Source organism: Mobula hypostoma, chromosome 11 (assembly GCF_963921235.1).
Source record: "Mobula hypostoma chromosome 11, sMobHyp1.1, whole genome shotgun sequence".
NCBI classification, from domain to species: Eukaryota; Metazoa; Chordata; class Chondrichthyes; order Myliobatiformes; family Myliobatidae; genus Mobula; species Mobula hypostoma.
Window position 1 is genome coordinate 107,614,313 of NC_086107.1, and position 25,390 is coordinate 107,639,702.

Below are 25,390 nucleotides of genomic sequence, written 5' to 3' on the forward strand. Positions count from 1 at the left end.
TGATTGTACCTTGGAATCATATTGCCTTTCCTCCTTTACCACTGATTCAGAATCCCAGAACCCTGCATCCTAAACTGTAATTCTTTAGTTTGCATGTCCCTGAGTGTGCTGTTTATACTTCCTTTGTGTTTGTTTGCATGCTGCTGAAATAGCAAGGGTTACTGGGGTGCAACATGATGTCACTGACAATGAGTGACAATACAGCCTATTCCTTTGGCTGTACCCGCATGCGCTTTCCTATCAGGAACTACTCAGCAGTGGCAACTGGGCTTGAATTTATTTTTTTTGTTAGACGTGCTCAAATTGGAGACATGGAAGCTTCCATACATCCAAGGTGAGCACGTCTAACAAAAGTCAATTACTTATCTTTGCTATAGCAGAAATCGAAAATCTGGTCAGCATCATGGTAACAATTGCATGTGATAGGGGGCTATAACAGGAGTTAAAAATGGGTCATGTAATTCAATACTATTTATCTTTTAGCTTCAACCCAGAAAAGCATAAATATAATTTAAAAACTGCATCTATGTTGTATTTGATAATCGAATGAGTTTATTGCTCATTTAGAACCAGGTGCACAGAGCTAGGTAGTACACCATATAGGCCATTGTGAAAACAGCTTGACTGTTTCATTCCTTGATGCTTTTAAGTCTAAATGGTAGATTTATTTTGTTTGTCAAAGTCAGGCTGGTTGAAATTAGTGGCGCAGTTGAGGCATTTGTGGCTGGTTGAATTAACCATAAATGTTAATAATTAAACTTAACGTGTGCTCTAGACGTAAGGTTATTTGTGCAATGTGACAGTTGGCAAGGTGGGAGAAGGGTTTGGTGAATGTTCGGATTCTGCTCAAAAAGCAAATGCTGGGCCTTAACCTACGAAGAGAAATTTAGAAATAAAGTTAATGGGAAACATTTATTAGGGTGCTGGAGGAAAGGGCTGCAACACCGGAGCTCCCAGGAAACTCCTGGATGGGCAGTGGATTATTGGGAGTGTGAATGGTGCAATACAATTGCTGATTGTAGGTAAGTTGTATCATGCATTGACCACACAATGTGGAAAGTTCAACACTTATCTGGGTGTCTACTGGAACAAATAACTTGCAGGAAGGCAGTGGAAGAGTTAACGCTGTTGCTAAGTTGCAGATTGCTCTGGTGCTGTAAGCAGAGGGATTAACCTTACAGGGTTCTGCTGCATGTTCGAACATGTAAACTACCAATCAGAGTCCCTGTGCTTCCAGGGAAGGTGGGACTCAGCCTCTCTCGCTCTCTCTCCCTTACCCCACCTCTCCATTTGATTGATGGGACAATAGATCACATGACAGCCTCTCTCTGAAGGTCACAAATAAAAGCTTCCCACAGAAGCTAGCTCTTAAGTTCCTGCCAAAATGGCCGCCACAGTCTCTGCTGGCTTTTGAGCGTTGTTTTTTTTTAAAGAGAAGAGAGATCAGTTTTTTTTTGATTTATTATTCTTCTTTTGCTCTTGCCTTGAATGCCTCAACTTGCTGGATCCTTGCACTGCTGCACTTTATGAGGTTTGTGACTGATGCCTGTTCCTGTGGGTTGGGCTATTTTTAAAAAAAAAATTCAACAACACTGTTTAGTCTGTCTGGCAGCAAACAGCTACAGGGTTGGAACCTGGGCCTGGTTTAAAAAGGCCACAGCCATTTTATGAAAGCGGGTGGGTGGGAGGGGAAATGGTGGCTTTAAACTTTAAAGATGCTATTCCTTTCCAAAAGTCGGAAGGGTTGAAGATTCTGCAAAATAACGCCATGCTGTAAATGAGCAGCTGCTGATCAATTTTCATTGCAAATGTGTATTGTCTGGCAAAGCAGTGAACACTAAATTATTTTCTCCCAAATCTTTTTGCTTTCATGCTGTTTTACCAATTTTTAAAATAAATGGCAAGTTGGTACAAGGAGGATTGTTCTTGCACCAGTCATTTTGATGGCGGAAAAAGGTCTTGTTTCCTCTGGCAAAGGGTGCTTTCTAACCAATTAGGTTTGATTTGCAAAACTGCCAAGTAGCTGGTTGAACTTACTTATAACATTGCGGGATAGTCTAACTAATTATAATTTCGAAATCTTTCAGTAAATCAGAACTGCAAAACTGTTATTGGTTAAAATGCTCATAATTTTAAAATTTATTTCACATCTTTTTTTTAAAGATCAGACAGTCTGCTGCAGTTTTTAAATTGGTAATGTCGGATAGGTCCAGAAATTGCTTGCTTGTTTTGTCGTTACCCTGTCATTAACAACGCAAACCATGGTTGTGATCACAGCCAGTAAATTCCATATTCAAATTAAACTCCAATGTGAGCTTCTCTCTCCCCCCCCCCCATTAAGTTTGCATGATATGTGTGCTCAGTTGTTTTGTTTTTGGATCCTGAAGTACTATGTGATATCTTGTTTTGTCTGCTATATGTTCTTCTCTCTTAGAGGATGACAGGGAGAGGGGATGGATGGTGGTTATACTGCCAATGGTCTCATGCGTGAAAGCAGTTCCTTGTATTGGGAAGGTCATGAGTTCCGGCTTTTGGATTTGTGAGGCACCTCAATCTTCCTGCTCTTTTACCAGTAGTTTGGAAAGATTGTTGTAAAATTGACTTGAGAAAGAGTGACACACGATTAGCAGTTGGGAGCAGAGAAGGACTGTTGATGGTAATTGAATGAAGGAGCAAAGAATATCTTTGCTAGTACGACTGGAGTAGAACTTAGAATATTAAAGTTCAGTGTCATGTCTTCAAGCTTTCTGAAAAAATATGTATTTTAGATGTGTGTTCATTGGAGCATGTGAGAATAGTTTTGCTGTGCTTTGGTTTATTCAGGATATTGGACATGAACAAATGGGATTATTACCAAGCAAAGGTTGTGTGGATAAGTGTGGATTGACCAGTGGTCAAATTCCGATGACCAGAGAATCAGGTGTATTATCAATGACGTATGTTGTGAAAATTGTAATTTTTTGTGGCAATGGTACAGTGCATCTAAGTAGTGCAAAAAGAGCAAACAATAGTAAGGTAGTGTCATGACTTAATTGTCCATTCAGAAATCTGATGGCAGAGTAGAAGAAGCTGTTCTAAAATGTTGCGTGTGTGACCTCAAGCTCCTGCATCTCCTGTGATGGTGGTAATGAGCATGCCCTGGGTGTTGGGCGTCCTTAATGATGGATGCTGCCTTTTTGAGGCATTGTCTTTTGAAGGTAGCCTTGATGCTGGGGAGGATAGTGCCCATGATGGAGCTGGCTGAGTTTGCAACCCTTTGCAGTTTCTTCCAGTCCTGTGCAGTGGCCCCTCCGTACCAGATGGTGATGCAACCAGTTAGAATTCTCTGCATGATATATCTGGAGAAATTTGCTGGAGTCTTTGGTGAGATACCAGATTTCCTCAAACTCTTAATAAGATATAGCTACTGGCAAGCCCTCTTTGTAATTGCATCAATATGTTGGGACTAAGATGGGTCTTCAGAGATGTTGACACCCAGGAATTTTTAAAACTGCTGACCCCTCAGGAAGGTGTAGTTGAAGGAATACACACCAGTCTTTACTGAAGTCCACAGTTCCTTGGTCTGCTAACATTTAGTGCAAAGTTGATGTTGTGACACATTCAACCAGACAGTCTTATCTTACTCCTCTATGCCTCTGACGCATCCTGAGTTGTGTCATTGTTGAATTTATAGATGCCGTTTGCACTGTGCTTAGCCACACTTTCATAGGTGTAGAAAGAATAGAGCAGTGGGCTAAGCACACATTTTTGAGGTGCCCCAGTGTTGATTCTCAGCAAGGAGATGATGCTATTTCCAATCCGACCTTAATGACATTCAAGAGAAAGCTGAGAAGGAAAAGGCTAGCGTAATATATAAATGGACTTATAAAAGAAAGAAGCAAAATATAAAATGAAGTATCGTACACCTAATATTAACATATAGGGTAATGGCAGAAAATATTTGATTTTTTTTAAATAGGTTCCCAAATGGTTGAAGTAAAGTAAGTATAAGTCAGGAAATAGAAGTGCATGTAACAAGAATAATGAAGTAAGCATGGGGGATTTTAACCTGTAGCTTGACTGGGTAAGATGTTGACAGTTTTAGTGTGGAGGATGAACAAAATATGGTTTTCTAACTGAGTGTTGAAGAATCTAAAACTGGAGGGGTGAAGTATTTCTTTAAATGGTCAGAAAAGTGCTTGGTAAGCCTTGGGTATCCTTGTACATAAATGGCACTAGTAGAACTTCATCTGAAAAATGGTATACCAATCTCAATCTCTCTATCCAAAAACAGCAAGGGTCCACAATTTTCTGGGCTGGTAGCTTTGTTGTATGATGAAGCATTACATCATGCAACTCCAAGGGTGTGGGAGATGCAGGGATGATGATGGTGTTTGCATGCCAGGGCCACACAAGAAGTTGGCTATTCAGAGCAGAAGAAATTCCTTTCACCAGAAAATAGTGATCCTTTGGAATTCTTTGACCAGGAGGGCTGTGAAGGCTCAGTTGCTGAGATCTGACTTTTAGATATTAAGGGATTCAACATATAGGGCAGAAAAGGGCTGCTGAATAAATTGGCCATGATCTGAATGGCCTATTCCTATTTCTATTGTGTTCCCAAATGCATTGATAAGGTGCTGCAGAAGATTGAAGGCTAAGGAATAAAAGGGACTGGACAAGTATTGATAGAAAAATGGGTAAATAAAAGGAAGATGGTTAGCAGTAAAAGATTGTTTATTGGACTGGAGGAAAGTGTATGGTGGAGTTTCTTGGCAGTCTGTACTATGACCACTATTTTTCCTCAATATTTGATGCTGAGGAAAGTGAAGTTCTACATTTTAGTAGTCAATGAGAAAGGACAAGATTAAAGAGCAATATTCTAAGTGTTGCAAAAAGGAATATACTTTGGCTTGTATGTGCATAGTTCATTGGAAAGTGGAGAATTTTGTGAGAGTTGTTTCAAACAAAAGTGTATGGATATCTTGCCTTTAAGTAGAAGCGATAGAATTGGAAAGAGTAAAAAAAACATAGTGATCCTTTATCAAATGCTGGTTTGCCACAATTGAAGTATTCTGTGTTCCATGTTGTAGGAAATACATGAGAACTTGGGGAGGATGCCCGTATGATCCAGGATTTCAGGAATACACTGGTTGTTTTCCCAGGAACTAAGGAAATGGCAAGGAATCTGATAAATATTTAAAATCATGGAAGGTTTAGATACGAACTCCTCCTTTTTGGCTGATCAATAGCATGGGCAAAACAGTTGAAGTTGACATGAGGGGAAAAAAGTTACACAGCAAGTGGTAGGACCTGAAAGGGACTACTATTGTAGTAGTAGCTAATTTCATTGTAGTGTTAAACAAGGAGCTGACAAAGTATTTGAAAGGATGGCATTCGTTGGCTTATGAGGAGGTGGCAGGGGAATGGGACTGTAACCAACCAAGAATTTTTTGAAGAATCTTAGAGCAGATTGAAGTCCAGTGCATGACAGTATGAATGAGAGATAAGAGTCTGCTTTCAGCTTCGGTATTTATAAGTAATAGTTTAAAGGCTTAAGATTATCAGATCAAATTGTTGATGGCACATGTTGAATTCTGTGTGATGCATGATCCTAATAACAAAACCAGAGGGCTGTTGTGAACTTGAATCCCAGACTGGTTGTACTGCAACCCCAAACTTGTATTAAAATTTGGATTTGAAATCTAATCCCAAATCATAGCGTGAGCAGTAATTTCATTCTTTGTGACTGGTTGTTAGTTTTAGTGTGGTTTTTTGTGTAGCCTATGCCTAGTTACTGTCTATTACTCCCTCCTGTGTCATCTGAACCTCCTTGGTTTTGCTCTTTTAGTTGAAGTATTTATAAAGGCACAGGGAAAGCAAACAACACAGTTGTAGAGGCGGCCTGCTGGAATCATCTCTTACACCAAGACTGTTATATTGACTCTGGACTAAATTGCAGACCTTTGGTTTCATCTAGTGTTTTAAACAGGTCATGAGAGCATTCTTTGCAAAAATCTGATGTTGGCAAGCATTTCAGATGTATGAAAAAAAGACTAAGGAAGTAAGTGCTTAGTTTCTAATATGATCAGTACTGCATATCCTTAGGGCGTTTGGATTTTGAGGCATCTGGTGCTTTGCATCTGAACATTGGGAACCTGAATTGAAGGTCAAGATTGCCTTGAGCAAAAGAGTCCTTTGATATGAAGATGTGGATGTTTTAGTTGTAGAAATGAATAACAAGCTGCTATCTATTTTCTGTGCATTTATGGTGCAATTTGGTTTGACAAGTTAACATGGCATCCACGTTGTGAATCTACTTACAAGGACGTCCCTTCAGAACAGAGATGAGGAATTTCTTTAGCCAGCGGGTGGTGAATCTGGAATTCATTGCCACAGGCAGCCGTGAAGCCCAAGTCATTCGATATATTTAAAGTGGAAGTTGATAGATTTGTGATTAGTAAAGACATCCAAGGTTACGGAGAGAAGGCAGGAGAATGATGTTGAGAGGGACAATAAATTGGTTATGATGGAATGGCAGAGCAGACTTGATGAGCAGAATGGCCTAATTCTGCTACTATGTTTTATGGTTTTATCTGTGATTATGTTGTGCCCAGGCAGAAGTAATACCTGATCATTTTGGTATAAGAGATCAACGTGATACACAATAGGCCCAGAATGTTGCTGTAAACATGTCAGTAAATCCAATGAAATTTGCACTTACTGGGACGTTTTATGCAGCAAATTAAATTAGATCCAACAGTGGAGTTGTGGAGGGTATATTTGGAAAGTAGAATCAACACTACAAGAAAAAGCAATTTGTACTATGTGTAATGGGTTAATCTTTGATATGGTGGGTAAGTTACTGAATGAGCAATCCCAAAGTCCTGGACCATTGATTTGAAGGTGTGTTTGAATTTCACCATGGTGGTTGAGAGATTTAGATACATAGGATTTAAAAAAAGTAGGATCCATAACGGTGACCATGAAACTGCCAGGTTGTTGAAAGTTCATTCTGGTAATTAGTGAGCTTTAGGGAAAGGGATCTAATTCTCTTGCCCATCTAGCATGTATGTGACTCTGGATTTCACAAAAATATGCATTTGATGCTTTTCTCAGAAGTGCGCAAAGAAGCCATTCATCTCAGTGGCTATTTATAGGCATCCGTTAGTCTCGTGAGACCATGGATTTGCGCCTTGGAAGGTCTCCAGGGCGCAGGCCTGGGCAAGGTTGTATGGAAGACCGGCAGTTGCCAATGCTGCAAGTGCCCCCTCTCCATGCACCGATGTTGTCCAAGGGAAGGGCACTAGGGCCGATATACCTTGGCACCAGTGTCGTCGCTGAGCAATGTGTGGTTAAGTGCCTTGCTCAAGGACACAACACGCTGCCTCAGCTGAGGCTCGAACAAGCGACCTTCAGATCACTAGACTGGCGCCTTAACCACGCGCCAGCAATGGCCATTAGGGTTGGGAAATAGTAACACTTCCCTGAATGGGTCAGTTTTAGGGGAAAAGCTTCCCTAGGTGCAACTGTAGCAGGTGTCCATTCAGTCATGAGCATAAAATATTTTTTACCAAATTACATTAGTTCAAAAAGCAAACAGCTAGAGGAACTCAGCAAAATGAGGGATCATCATTGAACATAAAACAGTACAGCACAGGAATGGGCCCTTCGGTCCATAATGTTGTGCTGAACCAGCTAAAAAGCAAATCAAACACACCCAAACACTAAACCTTCTACCTACACAATGTCCATTTCCCTCCATCTTCCTTATATCCATGTGCCTGTGTAAACATCTCTTAAAAGCCTCTAATGTATTTACCTCTACCACCATATCAGGCAGCGCATTACAGGCATCCATCACTTTGAGTTTTTAAAAAATAAAACTTGCCCCTTGCGTCCCCTTTGAACCTACTCCCTCTCACCTTCAATGCATACCTTTGGGTATTAGACATTTCAACCCTGGGAAACAGATATTTCCTGTCTGTTCTATCTATGCCTCTCAATCTTGTAAACTTCTAATTGATCTCCCCTCAGCCTCCAGTGCTTCAGGAAAGACAACCCAAGTTTATCCAGCCCCTCGTGATAGCACATGCCTTCTAAACCAGGCAGGATCCTGATGGACCTCTTTTGCACTCTCTCTAAAGCTTCAGCATGACAAAGGAATAGCTGATGTTTTGGGTCAAGACCTGATTCTGCTGATGCTGACTGACTGGAGTTCCTCCAGCAGCTTTTTTTCTTGCTCCTGATTCTTGCATCTGCAGTCTTGTGTTTCCAATAAACATTGTGACCTGATAAAGAATTAGATTGTGAGATCGTTCCAGATGGCATTGCATTAATATTTTATTTACAAAGTTTATAATTCGATTATGTCCAAATAGAAATGCGAGCTTCATTCTAGATTAAATGTGGGTTGGAGCTTGCACATGTTCAGCTGAGTGATTATATCCAATCAGGCAATATTTGTTACTCAGCTTGGTTGACATTTACACTTGCCCTCCATTTCTAAAAAATCTTTAGTTAGTGGTGATTTAATTATTTATTTCCGGTGTGGTTTTTTTTGCATTCTTCACATAACATCAAAGGTAGAATTCTATTAGGTTATACATTGGTGGGCAATCCTTCAGTGTCCAGCAGTATGTGGTTAACTCGATAATCAGTAACTTGAATTTTATGCATTTCTTATTTCCCCTTTATGTGAAACTGGGGCAGGTTTATTACAGTAGGAAATGGAAAGAGTACTAACATTTAATCACTCAACCATGATTGATATCATTGCAGCTTCTTATAAGTATTTCTGCTTCTTAAAAATATGCGACCAAGAAGAAGGCTCTTCTACCTGTTGTTTTTGTAGTAGCTGTTTGAAAGTGCTATTCAATTAGGCCCTGTGGTACTCATTGCTCAGTAGCTAATATCTCTACTGCACCATATTTATCAAGTTGCCTTTTGGAAGTTATTACTGAATCAGTTTTGTTCTTTTAGTGTTACAGATCATTGTAATTCACTACAAATAGAAAAATAATGTTCCTCTTCTCCCCCCTCTCTCCCCCCCCCCATTTTTTAATTCTTTCTGGAATTTTCAGCCTTGTGCTTCCCCATACTAATAACAATACATTTACTTTAGTACAGCAATGGTCCTCCGGGTGAATCATAAGTTCTGTTGAGTATGCAGAAAGAAATATTTCTCTGGCATTGTGGTACCTTATCGATTTCCTCAATTTAAAAGAAAAACAAAAAATGCTGGAAAACTCAGCAGGACGGGCTCTGGAAAGAAACAGTCAACATTTTGCTTGTGCAACCCTGAGAAAAAAAGAGAGACACGTTTTCAGACAAAAAGGTAGGGGAAGGAAAAGTACACAAAGGGAATGTCTGTGATAGGAGGACTCAAATATTTCGCCTCAATTTAATTTCTCCTAGCAGCACTTAGTTATCAAAGATGATCTGTAATTTGGAAAATAAGAGCCTAACCTCACTGAATTTCTTTGAGTCGTTCACAAGGATGGATACAATTAGTATGAATTGGCTTCATTGTAACAACTTTTAGGGTAGATTGGATTACTGGCCAACAAACGCACTGCATCGTGTGATTATAATTCCTTTCGAAAGTGTTGCTCAATGAAGGTTTTAACAGTGGTATAGCTTTGACAAGTTCCATGCGTACTTTAGTCCAACAATTATATGTTTCTTTGCTGTAATAATTACAATTTCACTGCACATGCCAAAGTTCAAAGTAAATTTATTATCAAATTACATGTGTCACTATATAAAACCCTGGGATTCATTTTCTTGTGGGCATACTCAGTAAATCTATAGATTAATATCCATAATAGAATCAGTGAAAGACTGCCCATTTAGGGCATTCAACCAACATGCAGAAGACAAAAAACTTTGCAAATACAAAAACAGGAAATAATACTATCAAATAAATAAATAAATAATAAGCTTTGCCTCCAAGTTGATGTGAGGGAAGGGCTCACGCCACCAGGTTCAGGAAGTTATTACCCCTCAACCATAAGGCTCTTGAACCAAAGGGGATAACTTCACTCAACTTTACTTACATCTGCTAGACTTTGATCTATGTTTGAATATCTTGTGCACTGTTATTGGAGATCTTCTAAGCTTTTCAACCTCCTTGATTTGAAATCAAGGTGGATTTTATTGATTTTTACCTTTATTACTATGTGGTCATTACTATATATGACATTAACCACACCTTGTCCCATTTTCTCTTTACTATTTTTCTGTAATGATTCATAAGCAAAAACTGAACAATTAATTTTCACTTTTTCCTAGCTGCTTATTGGTTAAGTAGTTCAGAGTAACAAAAATTAAAGGAATTGGAGACAGGGAACTAGCTGTATCTACTGGATTGAATTGAGTAGTAATTGCTTTATGGACCAACATTGATATGCCTGTTGATTGGTCTCGGAGGCAGAAACAACACTGGTGGTTCTCCTGTGACAATGGAAAGCCATTAAGGGTACTCTGGGAAGATAGATGTATACAAATGAATCCCATTTTTATTTTATTCTGAGGGTGGAAATATCTTGGGTTACTGCTCCAGCTCTCAGATGCTCTTATTGTGCTCTGCAAGCATGCATACTTGGAGGATGTATTGAACTTTGCTGAAAATCTGATGTTGCTACTCCATCCAGTTTCTGAGGTAATGAATAGCATCTTAATCACGTTAATAGAGAGGAGTTGAGTGGTTGATGTCTGTGCAACTGTAGGACAAAATTGCATTTAGGGAAAAAAAATTTCTCAGATTGGCAATGTACCTGTCTTGGATCGATATGGGTATTGCTTACATTCTGGGATTCTGGAATTTATCTATTTGAAATCAGGGTTTACATGCCAGAAATTTGGTAAAAAACTGGTCACTAAGGCAAAGACAGGCCACTCACCACATTGCTTTAGCTTGCCTTTGTATTTTCTAACTAGGTTCTCCTCCTATTTGAGCTGATGCAGCCTTTTCAGTCTCCTTGCTCGGCTGTATCTGGCCGCTGCTGATACATTCTAAGCATTAGGTAGTCAGTTTGCACATTTGTGTGGGTGTGAGAGAGCTGAGGTTTGATTATGTGTTGCAAAGTTTAGCAGATCTGGGATTAATCGGCCCTAAACATCAACTGTACTTTTTTCCATAGACGCTGCCGGGCCTGCTGAGTTCCTCCAGCATTTTGTGTGTTGCCTGGTAAAATAAAGAGCTGGGTTAGTGCAAAGAGAATGATTTTGAAGAACCTAGGTTAAAGTTTGGAGTTGGCTCATTAATTTGATGTAGAGGCTGGTTTGGTTGTGAAGGCATCAATCTGATACTGACTGCAGACAGTTTCATTCCAAATAAACTAGAGTCTGCTTCGTTGCTACTGTTTTGTTCAGTTGTTAAAAGTTAAGATTATTTAAATAGGAATCACAAAAAATTAATATGAGGATGTCAGAAATAAGAAATAGGTTATTTTTGCACTACTGTACATTGGTATACATAACGGATCAAACAGTTGATTCTGAACAGAAGTGGAAAGTTAAATGGCTAAAGGTTATAAAATAAAATTAAAAGATGGCTTATGACTTTTTTCTTAAATGCATCAATTAAATATTTTTGTGCTAACCAGTGAGATGGTGAATGATCGGCAATAACCTTTTTACTACTGTTGTTTAATGAGTCAACGTTATAGGAAAAAATTCAGCAACAGTTACAGTTTGAAGAATTACTGCTGTGCTTCAGTTTTTGAAGGATTTTAAAGTGATTTAGTTATTGCAATTCAAGACTAAATTTATTGCTGGTATTCTAGAGCAAGCTGATGAAATGGAAGATGTGCCCACCAGGATTGTAAATGTCTTTAATTCCGTTTGCTCACTCTTTATGAACCCTTATCTGGATTTGTGTTCAGAGTTTCACTTCTCGTAGCAAACACACAAGACCTGTTGTGAGCTGCAGCAAGGTCACCAGATGGGACTAGGTTTCTGTTTTTAGTTGTTATGACATTAGTTTTCCTGAGAGGATTTGGTATAAACTGTAGAGCTGGGGAACCAAAGTCACTACTGGTACCAGTAAAAATACACAGATGCTTCTCTTTCCCTTAAGAAAGTAGCTGGGTTTTATAGCATTTCTGTAACTTTCAGTTTGTTTCGCTCTTGCGATCGTCAGCAGTGTACCAATTACTTAACAGTTTCAAAACTAGTTTTTGAAAATCAGGACTATGGGGTGATAGTTTAGTCCTTGTCTCCTTCTTCCACAGGTTACAGAATGTTTTGCTTATATTCAAATTGAGCAGCACTGTAGCGTGGTGGTTAGCACAACACTTTACCAGTAATCCAGGTTCAGTTCCTACTGCTTCTGTAAGGAGTTTGTGCATTCTCCCCATAACCACATGGGGTTCCTTTGGATACTCTGGTTTCCTCCCACTGTCCAAAGATGTAACCGGTTGGCAGGTTACTAGGTCATTGTAAATTGTCCCATGATTAGGCTAGGGTTAAATTGAGGGATTGCTGGATAGTACAGCTTGAAAGGCCAGAAGGACCTATTCCGTACTCTTTAATTTTTTAGAAAAAAAGTTATTTGATTGCATAGTCTATGTAGGACCTACGATTACCCCCAAAGGTGTGTGTTTATGTAAGTGAGGAAACTTTACGTGTTAACTTGGTTAAATTGGTGAGATGGAGCCACCAGTTGTGAAAGGTGGAAACTGACTGGACAGTTTGAGACGCCAGAGTAGGGGCGTGTATACTCGTTTGGGGAGATATCTCAGGGAGAGGTTTTATCCAGATAGATCGGCCAGGATGGCACCTATAGAGGTCAGGCAACGTCAGGTTGAGAACCCTGATGATCCGAGGCAGCCCTTGACCTTGATTACGACTATTCATAAGCCCTTCACCCCTGGGGAGAAACAGCATCTTGTCTGAGTTGCTCTCACTTAAAGTCACCTGTGGGAATTCAAAATTCTGGCACAAGCTCGAGGAAATTGTTGAAATTCACCAGATGTACCCTAAAGATATACATGCGTTAGTAAAAGCAAAATGCCCAAAATGCCCGAGGAATATGTGGGACAGGATGGCCCAGGCGGTGCAGGATGGTACATGGGCAACTACCTGGAGTGCCAGTAATGAAGAAAGATATCACTCTTTTAAAGGGGAAGTGAGGCAGTGGCTGGGGGGAGGCAACAGTAGCTGGGGAACGATAATGGCAGTGATTCAAAAAGCTGACGAGACAGCCATAGATTATGCGGAACGTAAATATCGAACATATGAGGAGTATTCAGGGTTGGATAATCCCGGAAGAGATGACCCAGTCTTCCTAAAAATGCTGAAGGAAGGCCTGAGCTCAGCCTACCAGGAAGTTGTAGATTTAGGCGTAACGGTGGGGTCCAACTACTCTGCGATAGTTTTGTGGGCCAGCGAGATAGACCAAAGAAAAGGCAAGAGAAATCGTGAAGTGGGTATAGTGGGTGCAGCTGTTACGATGACACAGGGTTTGTTTTAGGTGCCAACAACCAGGGTACCTAGCAAAGGACTGCTGGACCAAGTATAAGACAGTGAAGGAGTTGATATGCTACAACTGTGGCCTATCGGGATGTGGTTGGAGACAGTGTCCAAAAGGGAGGGGGGAAAACCCAGGCGAAGGTCACGGCGGACACCCAGTCACTCACCCCATCAGCAACCAGTCTAACTGTTGATCAGATCAAAGAGCTAGTAATGGCGCCTCTTAGGGCAGGAAAAGATGTGGCATCGGGCTCCACTGCCAGCGCTGGTGACCCACGGATGTACACAACGACATTGTTAGGGGGAAGGCAATGCAATACGTTAATAGCACGGGCATCGGTATTGATATCAGGTTTACCCTTACCAACAACCGGACAGGCCAGTTATATCAGGGTTGTAGGAGGGAAAACAGTAAAAGTAGAAAGAAGCGAGTGGCAAATACTAGAAATCGGGGGAGTGCAGCTTCCAGTGTATTTCTGGGTATGTCCAAATAATGAGGGCATGATCCTTGGAATAGAAATCCTAAGGGAAGCAGGAGCTGTTATAGATTCAGGAAAGGGAGAAATAATATGGATGAGTCAGGGGCAGCGAATGCATACAGCCAACAGAATACACAACCTGCCTAGCATAGTCACAGCCGCCCGGATTATCAGAGACTGCATCCTGGATGGGGTCTATGGGTTACCTTGTCAGCAGTTCTCATCTGTGTGGGCTAGACACAGGCAAGATTGTGGGCAGGTAAAGATAGACCCAGTTAAAATAGATGGGGACCTGCATAAGCCGCCTAAGCAGGACCCTATACAAACTGATACACTGACCGCTGATCAGGGTATAGTGAAGGAGCAAAAACACCAGGGGATACTCAGAGAGACTGCAGCCACTCCAGAACATAAAGTTTTCCCAGTTCCTCCGAGGGCAGACATTACTGCAAATAAGGCAGCAGGGGAACTAGAGGCAATTGAAATTGCAAGTGTGCAGGAGGAAACAGCAGAAGCCAGCTTAGTAAAATTATATGAAGAGGTAGAGGCAGAAGAGACGGAAAAATGGAGGAGAAAAGGAGCAAAGGAGGGACCAGATGGGTGCTGGACACATGGGGAGGAAAGAGTTGTGGTGGCTCCACCCTGTATTAGACAGATACTAAAGTTATTATCATGGAGTGATGCATCAGGGAAGGTAGAGCATGATCACAACCCTCCGGCAGGACTGGTGGTGGCCAGGGATGGGCGGGGATGTTTAGAAATTCTGCTACTGTTGTATCATTTGTGCTCAGCATATCCCTGGTAAGGGCAAAAAGCTACAGCTGGCAAATCAGCCTCGGCCGAGGGGACCCTGGGAAAACATCCAGATAGACTTCACAGGGCCCCTGCCAAAAAGCAGGGGGAAAAGCTACTGTTTAGTAATTATGGATCACTTCACCCGGTGGGTAGAGGCTTTCCCAACTGCACCGCCCGCACCGCTGCATGGATCCTAGTTCAGGAAATCCTCCCAAGCTGGGGAACCCCAGTTCAGGTGGATTCAGATCAGGGAGCACATTTCACAGGGAAAGTGATGAAGGAAATGTGCCGACTGCTAGGGATTCGACAACGGTTCCATGTACCCTACCACCCCCAGGGTTCAGGGATGGTAGAAGGGATGAACCGAACAATCAAGAATGCGTTAGCCAAAGCTATAGCTGAGACAGGAAAGACATGGGTTGATGTACACCAGGAATCCTGATGAGATTGCGTCCAACCCTGAACCGCACATTGGGTTTTAGCCCCTACGAATTATTGATGGGGTGAGCAATGCAACTCCCCTATGGGGTAATTACGGGTTGTGGAGAGCCTGGGGCTTACAGGGATAGAATGACCCAATATGTGAAAGACCTTTGTAACCAACTTAAAGTGTTGAAGGGCCGAGTGAAAAAACAGCAGCGAATGGTTGATCAGAGAGAGCCAGGGGGAAAGGGGACAGTCCTTCTACAGCCCAGTGACCAAGTTATGGTGAGGGTGCTGCCAGAAAGGCCAGGGTTTGCCTCCAGGTGGATAGGACCGCAGACGGTACTCTTAACCAATGATACGTGTGTCTGTGTGCAGACTCGGCGAGGTAGCCAGTGGAAACACTGGACCCAGGTTAAAGCATACAACTCGCCCTCTTGTTGCTCCCACAGACTGAGCGGGGGACCAAGTGTACCCAGTAACCATGTAATTACAGGGAACCTAAGAGAAGAACACCAGCCGGCCATGCCAGACCTGACCACTGCTGATGAAAACGTACTCGGAGGAAACGCAAAGGCAGAAAACGCCGAGAGCGTGGCAGAAGACACTGAGAGCGTGTTGGAAAATAATGAATAGCCTGCTAAAGTGTGATGATAATGGTACTCTGTAAAGAAGGCTGGTTGCTGAAGGTAGATGATTAATTTTATAGCATAGTATAGAAAATTATTCGAAAATAGATGTGGGGGGATTTTTAAGTTAAAGCAGAGATGGCAAGTTCCACCAATTCGATGGCATTTCGGACTGCACACGGCATCTGAAAGCAGTCACCCCCAGTCTGAGGAGCTGGGCCCTTTTCAACAGTTGGGCCAGTGATCGACCGGACAGTTCGGAAGGGGGTGCCACTGGGGAGAGGTCCTTGCAGACATTTACGTAGAGGCCACCCCAACCCCTTCCTGTACATCGAGAAGGCCTGTGGGTGCTCCTGGAAGAAGAGTTTCAGCGACCAGAGGATGAAGGGCTGAAGACAAAGGAATGTGATTAAGCTGCAGTCAACCTGCAGGCAGAGAGCTGACAGGCACACGATAGGAGCCGCATTTTCTAAAGACTTGGAACAGCCTCTCTGCTTAACATTTGGTAGGTAGCGATTAGAGAATGCTCGGATAGATATTGAGTCGCACAAAATTGGCGGGGGGGGGGTGGGAATTTCGAGACAGGGCGTTTTTGCTGCCCTATTTGAGCAGATCCTCCTAGATTGGCCTTTCCTGGTACAAATTTAATTTTTGTCCAGGAGGGCCAAGAGGAGGGACTGTTACAGTGAATTTTTGGATAGATGATTCACTTACACTTAAATGACTTTGGCTCTATTTGACAAAGTAATGTGGATTGAGTTCACAAAAATGCATTTCCTAAAAGCTGTGAATATCAGAATACTAGCCAGGTGCTGCGGATGGAAGTGTGAAGTTTACAGGTAGTTTCGAAGACAGCCTTATCTATACTTTATAAATATGAATTGTCCTCTGTGTTAGCACGTAAAATACCAAATAAATGTATTGTGGATTTAACTTGCATTCCTAAAGGCTGTGAGCACCATCCAGACATGGTGGGCGTCAGGAGGAAAGGATGAAGTCAGAAGGTGTGATGTTTTGTATGTAGCTTCAAAAGAAAGCATTGTCTATGCATTGTCTATAACCTTGTAAATAGGAATTGTCCTTTGTGTTTAGCAAATAAATATCGAGCCCACATTGGGCTAGCAGACCTTTCTACCGAAAGCGTCTCCGTCCATATGATGCCTGCTGTACCTTGTTGTGTGGAATAAAGAAGCTGCTTTGTATCTACCAGTAACTCTGTCTCTGGTGATTTCATCCACGTTACTACATTCTTGGGCTGCTTCTGCTTTTGCATAGCATCCACGTGCTCCTTGCAAAGATGCTTGCTACCTTTCTGGACATTTCCCCTCAGTTGAAGTGGCTGTGGATAAGTGAGGGTGTTGCATTTTTCAGAGAGGCTTTGAAAATATACTGGAGATAGCTCTGCCATAACAGATTTCCAGCAATGCACTAACAGTAAGTTATCTGATGTGGGAGTCTGAATATTAGTTTAGTTTGTAAACCATGTGGCCCAATGGAGATCATTGAGTGTAAGTATAGCCTTGATACTAATGGCATTGGCCTGGGGGAGAAAATGCTGATCGATTTGAAGGACTTCAGAGTTTTGGTGTAATTTCTTGTGTTCTGGGGTGGCTGAAGGAGATGAACTATGTCTCTAAAGCACTTGGGAAGATGGAATCAATGCTTCATTTGTAGACCATAATTCTTCTGTCGGATTGGAGGTCTTGGATTGGTTCATTATTTTATTAATTGATTGCCAGAAGTCTATCATTGGCTGTTTCAGTACTGCTTTGGCTTCACCTCTTCACTGTTGTAATGTTTAAAAGCAGGAAATTCTTGGTGGTATCTGTTCAGGATGTGGCTCCTGCATGTAAGCAACAACCAAAAGAAGTGTGTTTTTATCCAAGAATTGTGTGCTGTTCAATTACATTTTGAGGTGAGCTAACTACATAGTTGAACCCTGATCACCACAGCCGCTGGTTCAATTTTTTTTAAAAGGTAAGCTAGAGCTTAATGGGTAGCATTGCCTACCTAGAAGTTCTTGGAAAGGATGTTGGATTTTTTTTTTACTTGAATAGTTTTGATGTATCATTCTCCTGAATGCTACCTGTACATGATTGTCCTATTATGCACAGATTTGAAATTCAGCTATATGATCTTAGCTTCCTGTACTTAATTAAATCAACTACTATAATTTCCAAGTAGTAGACCTGGGTTTTGCTGCCTCGTTGCTGTTGTCTAGTAGTGTGATAACATAATGAACCTTGTTGCTTTTAATGGAAAGGCTTATGTTTTTAACTTGGACATTCATCACAGAACTATGGTTTACCTTTTGATTTGCAAACACAAATGGGAATGCACTTCAATTCAATGTCCTCTGATAGGAATTAAGAAATATGTTCTTTTACAGCCAACCACTGACATGACAAATGTGAATATGGCAATAATTGGTAGAGTCTTCAAAGTAATGACTATGCATTTCATTGGACTGGGAAGGTAGCAGCAAATGCAACTTCCTTCCTATTACAAAAGATTCTCTCACATCAAGAAAGTAGTCACAGACTGAAATACTCCTGCCTGAGCAATGGTCTATGAAAGTTGGTGTGCTTCTGGATATTAAGTGTTATTATGTCTGGAGCTTTAATAAAATACCCTTGTATCTTGCTTTATGGGTGCTTTAGCTGATCTAATACACAACTTAGTCGCTTTGGTTCTAGTTGTGCTTCTGATGTAAGATGTCTGGTAAAAGAAGAAAAAGTTTCACTTGGTTGCTTTTTCTTACCAGAAAAATGTGGATAGTCTTTGGCATACAGACAAATGGCAAGAATAGATCTATCTCTCGTTTTAATTGAGACCACTCTAAACATTCAGTCCTTCCTCACTGGTGCAACTTCTCAAGGGCATTGGGAATGGATGGTATAAAAATGAGCTTGCTGGCAACTACTACATTGAGAAATGAATGAGAAAAGTTAGTTGCATAAGACCAATCAATTCTGCAGTCTTCTATGAAAGTTCTCCCAGTCCATTCCAGGTACAGTCCTTCCCACCATTGAGCACATCTATACTAAACACTGTCACAGGGAAGCAGCATCCACCATCAGGACCCCCACCACCTGCGACATGCTCTCTTCAGCTTGCCGCCATCAGGAAGATGGTACAGGAGCTTCAAGACTCGTACCACCAGGAATAGTTACCCCTCAACCATCATGCTCTTGCACCAAAGGGGATAACTTCATTCAACTTCACTTGCCCCATCATTAAAATGTTCCCAGAACCAAAGGACTGCTCATCTCATGTTCTTCATATTTATTGTTAATTTATTTATTATTATTATTTCTCTATTTTTGTATTTATACAGTTTCTCTTTTTCACACTAGTTGAATGCCCAGGTGCTGTGATCTTTCATTGATTCTCTTGTGGTTATTGTTCTATGAATTTAAAGAGTGTGCCTGCAAGAAAATGAATCTCTGGGTTGTATATGGTGAGATATCTGTACTTTGATATATTTACTTTGAATTTTGGAATTTCAACATGATGGGAAATCAGTTAATATGATTTGCTGTGAGAATTTTGCTGTTTTTAATAATTAAATTTTGTAAAGTCCTGTAATTCAGACTTTCCAATCTTTGTTCAAGTAATTTGGAAGCAAATACTGGACATGACTGTATCAGTGGAATGTTGTGATGTGAAAAGGTAGCTAAACATCTGTATTAATGTAATTGGTGAGACCCATATACCAGGCATTATCTAATGGGAAATTGAAGTTTTGTTCTATGGCTGATTCATGAATAAAATTATATGCAGTCACCTGGAAGAGATTTTTTTTTTCCCCCTGCTGAACCAAAGTTAGGATAAGTAGTAACTTGGCGAGCTGTAATTAACGGGGTGGTGTAGAGATCAATAGTGGAACCTCAGCTATTTACATTTTATATTAATGGCATGAATGGACTGTGTGTTATGTGACCAGTTTTGCCCAAATTGCAAAAATAAGTCGGAACACAAGTTTGAAAAGGCCATGAAAAGTTTGCATTGGAAGATCAATAGGTTAAGCAAATTTTGCCGAATGAGTATAACATGGGGAAATGTTACCAAATTTGGTAGAAAGAGTAGAAAAGCATAAAAACTGTATATCAGATATTTACAGGGTTCTGATAGCATTGCTAACTCAGATTGACAAATTCAGCGTGAACTGTATGTTGATTCTTTGACAAGTAAAATGTGCAGAATATGGAGGACTTTACCCCTCCGGTTGCATAAAATTTTAAAGATTTTGTTTGGGGCTTGATTTATTTTAAAATGGCATACTTGTCAGATTTCTTTGAGGGACAGTAAACTGATATTGTCAATTTCAAGAATTTTGGGGTGGGGGGGGCGAATACTTCTCTCTAAAACCTGTGCCAATCAACAAAGGGCAAACTGGCTTAATGAGCCAAGTAGTCTCCTATTAAATATTAGATACGTTGTAACATTAACTGAATTGTTGTGTATACAATTCAGTGCGAATTGCTGTATACATATGGATGTTTGTGTGATAAAAGATATTTGCAGGTTAAGAAAAGATTTGCCCCTTAAGGCTTTTCCACAGTGGCTGATCTGATAGTGACCTACATTTTGCATTACTAATCCACATTTGCTAAGGTTGTTGTAGCCGGTGGGGGGCGGTGGTAGAGGGAATAAGCTCCTGCTACCTATTAAATGCTGTCAATGGCATGCGTCTCAAATGGCCTCTGACAATCAAGGCCAGCTCCAGGACTTCACATTTCTACTGACAGAAGGGGCAAAGGCAAGATACTGGCACCTTAAAACCAGCTGCTTTGGACAGATGGGGCTCGTCAGCCATGGTTGTCAGTTCATCTAGAAGGAGAAAACTGATATCAAACGTGCTCTGCCTTGCAGCTATATCCACTCTTCAGGAAGGCTTTGGGTACCCACTCATGGGGAAAGCTTCGTGATTAAAACCCCAAGGAATCTGGAACTGGAGTCTTGAAGGCAGTCCTACATTAAGTTCAAAGCTGACTTGCAACTCCTGCGATATCACTGGTGCTAAACTGTATTGGTAGTCCATTCCTTTAGATTCATCAGGTGCGTGGTGCGGGCGAGCTTGCTACATGGGCAGCAGCTTGCTCTTCATGTTGTACTACCTTGGCTTGCAGATAGCAGGGTCACAAAACCCTTGGTTGACCCCAACCAACATAGGCCTCAAGCCACGTTAAGGTTTCACATGTTGTTTAGCAAGACCCCTTAACTTTCAATAACTACTTTGTTTTTAAGGAAATGTTCCAAACATACAACTTTTGACATGGAAAATTTTACCCTTATCTGTCATAAAGTGATGGTCATTTATTTTTAAACAGTGACTCCTAGCTCTAGATTTTTCTGTAAGTGGAAATATCTCTACATTTTCATGCTATAAAGCCCCTTCACATAAACAGTAGTCATAGACAATCACTGCAGCTGAAGAAAGGCTGATGTCTAATCAAGTAAATTGTTGATGAAAACTAACCAGATACTGATTATAAAATTTAAAAAAAAGCCCGATGCTGGAAATCTGGAAAAGACAACATCCTTGAAATTCAGATCAGACAGCATCTGTGGAAGGTGAATCTATGTTGATGCTCAAGTCTGAGACCCTTTGTCAGAACAGGCATTTTTCAAATTGAAGAGTTTTTTTATTTGTCTGCAGCATACAGTTTGGGAAACTGAGAGGAGAAAGAAATTTCAAACCACAACTCAGCACATCTGCCATTGGCAAATCTCAGCCTTAATATCAACTAATATATGAAGAACTGATATCAATATCTATATCAATGATCTGGATGATAATGTAAATTGGATCAGCAAGTTTGCTGATGATACCAAGATTGGAGGTGTAGTAGACAGTGAGGAAGGTTTTCAGAGCCTACAGAGGGACTTGGACCAGCTGGAAAAATGGGCTGAAAAATGGCAGATGGAGTTTAATACTGACAAGTGTGAGGTATTGCACGTTGGAAGGACAAACCAACGTAGAACATACAGGGTTAATGGTAAGGCACTGAGGAGTGCAGTGGAACAGAGGGATCTGGGAATACAGATACAAAATTCCCTAAAAGTGTCGTCACAGGTAGATAGGGTCGTAAAGAGAGCTTTTGGTACATTGGCCTTTATTAATCAAAGTATTGAGTATAAGAGCTGGAATGTTATGATGAGGTTGTATAAGGCATTGGTGAGGCCGAGTCTGGAGTATTGTGTTCAGTTTTGGTCACCAAATTACAGGAAGGATATAAATAAGGTTGAAAGAGTGCAGAGAAGGTTTACAAGGATGTTGCCGGGACTTGAGAAACTCAGTTACAGAGAAAGGTTGAATAGGTTAGGACTTTATTCTCTGGAGCGTAGAAGAATGAGGGGAGATTTGATAGAGGTATATAAAATTATGATGGGTATAGATAGAGTGAATGCAAGCAGGCTTTTTCCACTGAGGCAAGGGGAGAAAAAAACTAGAGGACATGGGTTAAGGGTGAGGGGGGAAAAGTTTAAAGGGAACATTGGGGGGGGGCTTCTTCACACAGAGAGTGGTGGGAGTATGGAATGAACTGCCAGACGAGGTGGTAAATGCGGGTTCTTTTTTAACATTTAAGAATAAATTGGACAGATACATGGATGGGAGGTGTATGGAGGGATATGGTCCGTGCAGGTCAGTGGGACTAGGCAGAAAATGGTTCGGCACAGCCAAGAAGGGCCAAAGGGCCTGTTTCTGTGCTGTAGTTTCTATGGTTCTATGATGCTGTAAAATATTTTGTATATCTCTATTGCTATGAGTTGGGTTTCGTGCTGCAACCCTAGTGAAATCAAATTAAGTAACAGCTTTGGCAGTGCCTGCCACGTCCCTCTGGTATGCTTCCTCCTGTATCTTCCATGGTCCCCTCTCCTCTCCTGTCAGATTCCTCCTTTAGCCCTTTTTTTTTTCTCTTATCACCTCCCAACTTACTTTATCTCACCTCCCCACCCACCCATTTTCCCCTTCACCTATCACCTGCCAGCTTGTACTACTGCTGTTTTCCCCCCACTCCCACCTCCTTATTTTGGCTTCTTCACCCCTTCCTTTTCAGTCCTGAGGAAGGGCCTTGGACTGAAACGTTGACTGTTTATTCTTTATAGATGCTGGCCGACCTGCTGAGTTCCCCCAGTATTTTGTGGGCATTGCTCTGGATTTCCAGTATCTGCAGAATCTTTTGTGTTTGTGGAGATGTTTGTGCTGAAATTGCTATTTTTGTATTAACTGTTGTGGAGTTTGTAGTCTTTGTTTACTTAATAAACACAAATTATTTCTAACGTGGACACTCTTAATGATGGAGTGATCCCCATATATTGACAGCTGCTTTGTTGCACTTCTGTATGTATAGTCATTTAGTGAAAGATAATCATGAGAATATTTTTCAAAACTGATTTTGATATACTGTTGCATACAACAGTGTTATGATTCTATAAATTGCAGAAACTGATTTCATTGTTGGCATGTTGCTGGGTAAATTGTATAGTCTGTAATATGCAGTATCTTTGCCTCTTAATTCACCTTTGATGCTCTTAACTCCCACCACCATCAGTAATAGACCAACTATTATTACTCCTGTCTGTTTTAAGAGTTTATAATGTTTGTTCAAATATATCTCAAGGACATTATTGCACTAGATGTTGTTGCATCTCTAGTAGATACTTTTCAAAAAAAAACACACTTACATTTGCAGTAATATTGAACCATTAGTGATGGTGAATTTTTTTTGATGGGCAGAGTTAATCGCGGTTATGCTTAAATGTTTTAGATTTGTTTAATCATTTTGGTCCACTTTCTTCACTGTCTAGTCCACTTGTTCAGGGTCCAAATCTTTGGAGACTAGTCTGTGTTTTATATCTTCTATTGTCTTAACAAAAATACTTTCATCAGTAAGTTTCTCCATTTTATTGAACCTTTTAAGCAAATAGTTGGAATTTTGGCAGATAACAATTGGTTATTTTAATTTGGCTATTTGCAATTTATATACATAGACTTTTTATAGAGTCTAAGAAATTAAGGTGCAGTGTCATCTTGTCTCAACCTTCGCATTTGTATTGGTGCAGCAATTTATTTATTATTTCCCCCCCCCCCGCCCCCCACAGAACTGGATCAGCTGAATTCGGCTTGCTATATATAGCTTGCTTTCCTTCAAAGTGCATTCACTTTATGTTCTAATAGTCCGACAGAGTAATAGTGGTGGAGCAAAATGTGTTCCAGAAATTTGCCCACTAAATTAAACCATCTAGTCCCAATTCATTTTGGGGGTTTAGGAAGAACCTTTATTTTGGAGAGGCTTACTTCTATGAAGGCAAATTGACTTTCACAATAGAATGAGGGAAATCTGCATTCTCTAGAGTAAATTTTCCGCTTTTACAAAGTAGAAGCTCAAAACATCAACTGTTTATTTTCCTCCATAAACGCTGCCTGACCCGCTAAGTTCCTCCAGCACTTCATGTATATTGCTCAGGATTTTCAGCATCTGCAGTCTCTCTTATGGCTACACCAAAGAGGTCATGAGTTTAATTCATGGTTTGAACCTCAGCAGTTGATCTTAGCTGAGGTTATCCAGAGGTAGCTCCAGACAATCTTGGTGGTTACCATGAGGATAACCCACAAGGTAGTCAATATGGAGTGGAATACATTGGAAGTTGCACTAATTTCCCCTCTCTTCTCCCTCACCCCCTTGCAATCTTTGTACGTTTGCATGTGATGTGCGGTGTTATTCATTCCCTATGGCAGGATGGTGTGACTTTCTGTAATTCTGGATTCTTTCATAATGAGTATTACAGCTTGTTTTTGTTTTATGAAAACACAAGTGAAAAGCATAAAAATGAGTTTCAACAGCATGAAATGCAGTTGATGTTCACTCTGAGCTCAGACATTTTTTGTCTGTGCAGACCAACTCAATGAATTGCAGTGCTCCATTTTGAATTTCTTTATTTTTAGGGAAACATTATCATTTTGATTTTCTTGAAGGATTTGTAACTGTCATCACTTTCCTGATGCTTCAGACATTTATTAAAAGGAATTAATTATCCTGCATTGAGTTATGGGCACCCCAGTTAAACACATTTTCTGGGTACCATTGCATAATACCATAAGATATAGGAGCACAATTAGGCCATTCTACCCATCAAATCTGTTCTGCCATTTCATCATGGTGAATTTATTTTTCCTCTCAATCCCATTCTCTTGCCTTCTGCCTGTAACCTTTGACATCCTTATTTACCAAGACACTATCAACCTTTGCTTTAAATATAACCAGTGACTTGGCTACACGGCAGTCTGTGGTAGTGCCATCCACAGATTCTTCACCCTCTCACTAAAATTCTTCCTCATCTCTGTTCTAAAGGGATTTCCATCTCTTCTGAGGCTATGTCCCTGGTCATAGACTCCCCTACGACAGGAAACATCCACTCTATCTAGGCCTTTCAATATTCGATAGGTTTCAGTGAGACCCCCACTCTCATTCCAGCGAGTACAGGCCCAGAGTCGTCAAATGTTTATTAACCCTTTTGTACCTGGGATCATTCTCATGAACCTCCGCTGGGCTGTCTCCAATGACAGCACATCCCTTCTTCGATAAGGGGCAGTCTGACTAATAC

General features: G+C 40.8%; 1 protein-coding gene across 4 annotated transcripts in view; it reads left to right on the forward strand.

Moving 5' to 3' along the window:
• The window catches only part of tnrc6ba (trinucleotide repeat containing adaptor 6Ba), a 191,735-nt gene that overhangs the window by 83,063 nt on the left and 83,282 nt on the right, over window positions 1–25,390 (forward strand). Inside the window, exon 1 of one of the 4 annotated variants that reach the window (XM_063062834.1) lies at window positions 677–1,022. The exons of 2 other annotated variants lie outside the window; for them this stretch is intronic. In XM_063062834.1, coding sequence (XP_062918904.1) covers window positions 832–1,022 — 191 coding nt within the window. In that variant the 5' untranslated portion in view covers window positions 677–831. Of the gene's footprint in view, window positions 1–676; window positions 1,023–1,308; window positions 1,532–25,390 lie in introns of those variants that run through there. One more of the 4 variants, XM_063062837.1, reaches the window with a different exon arrangement.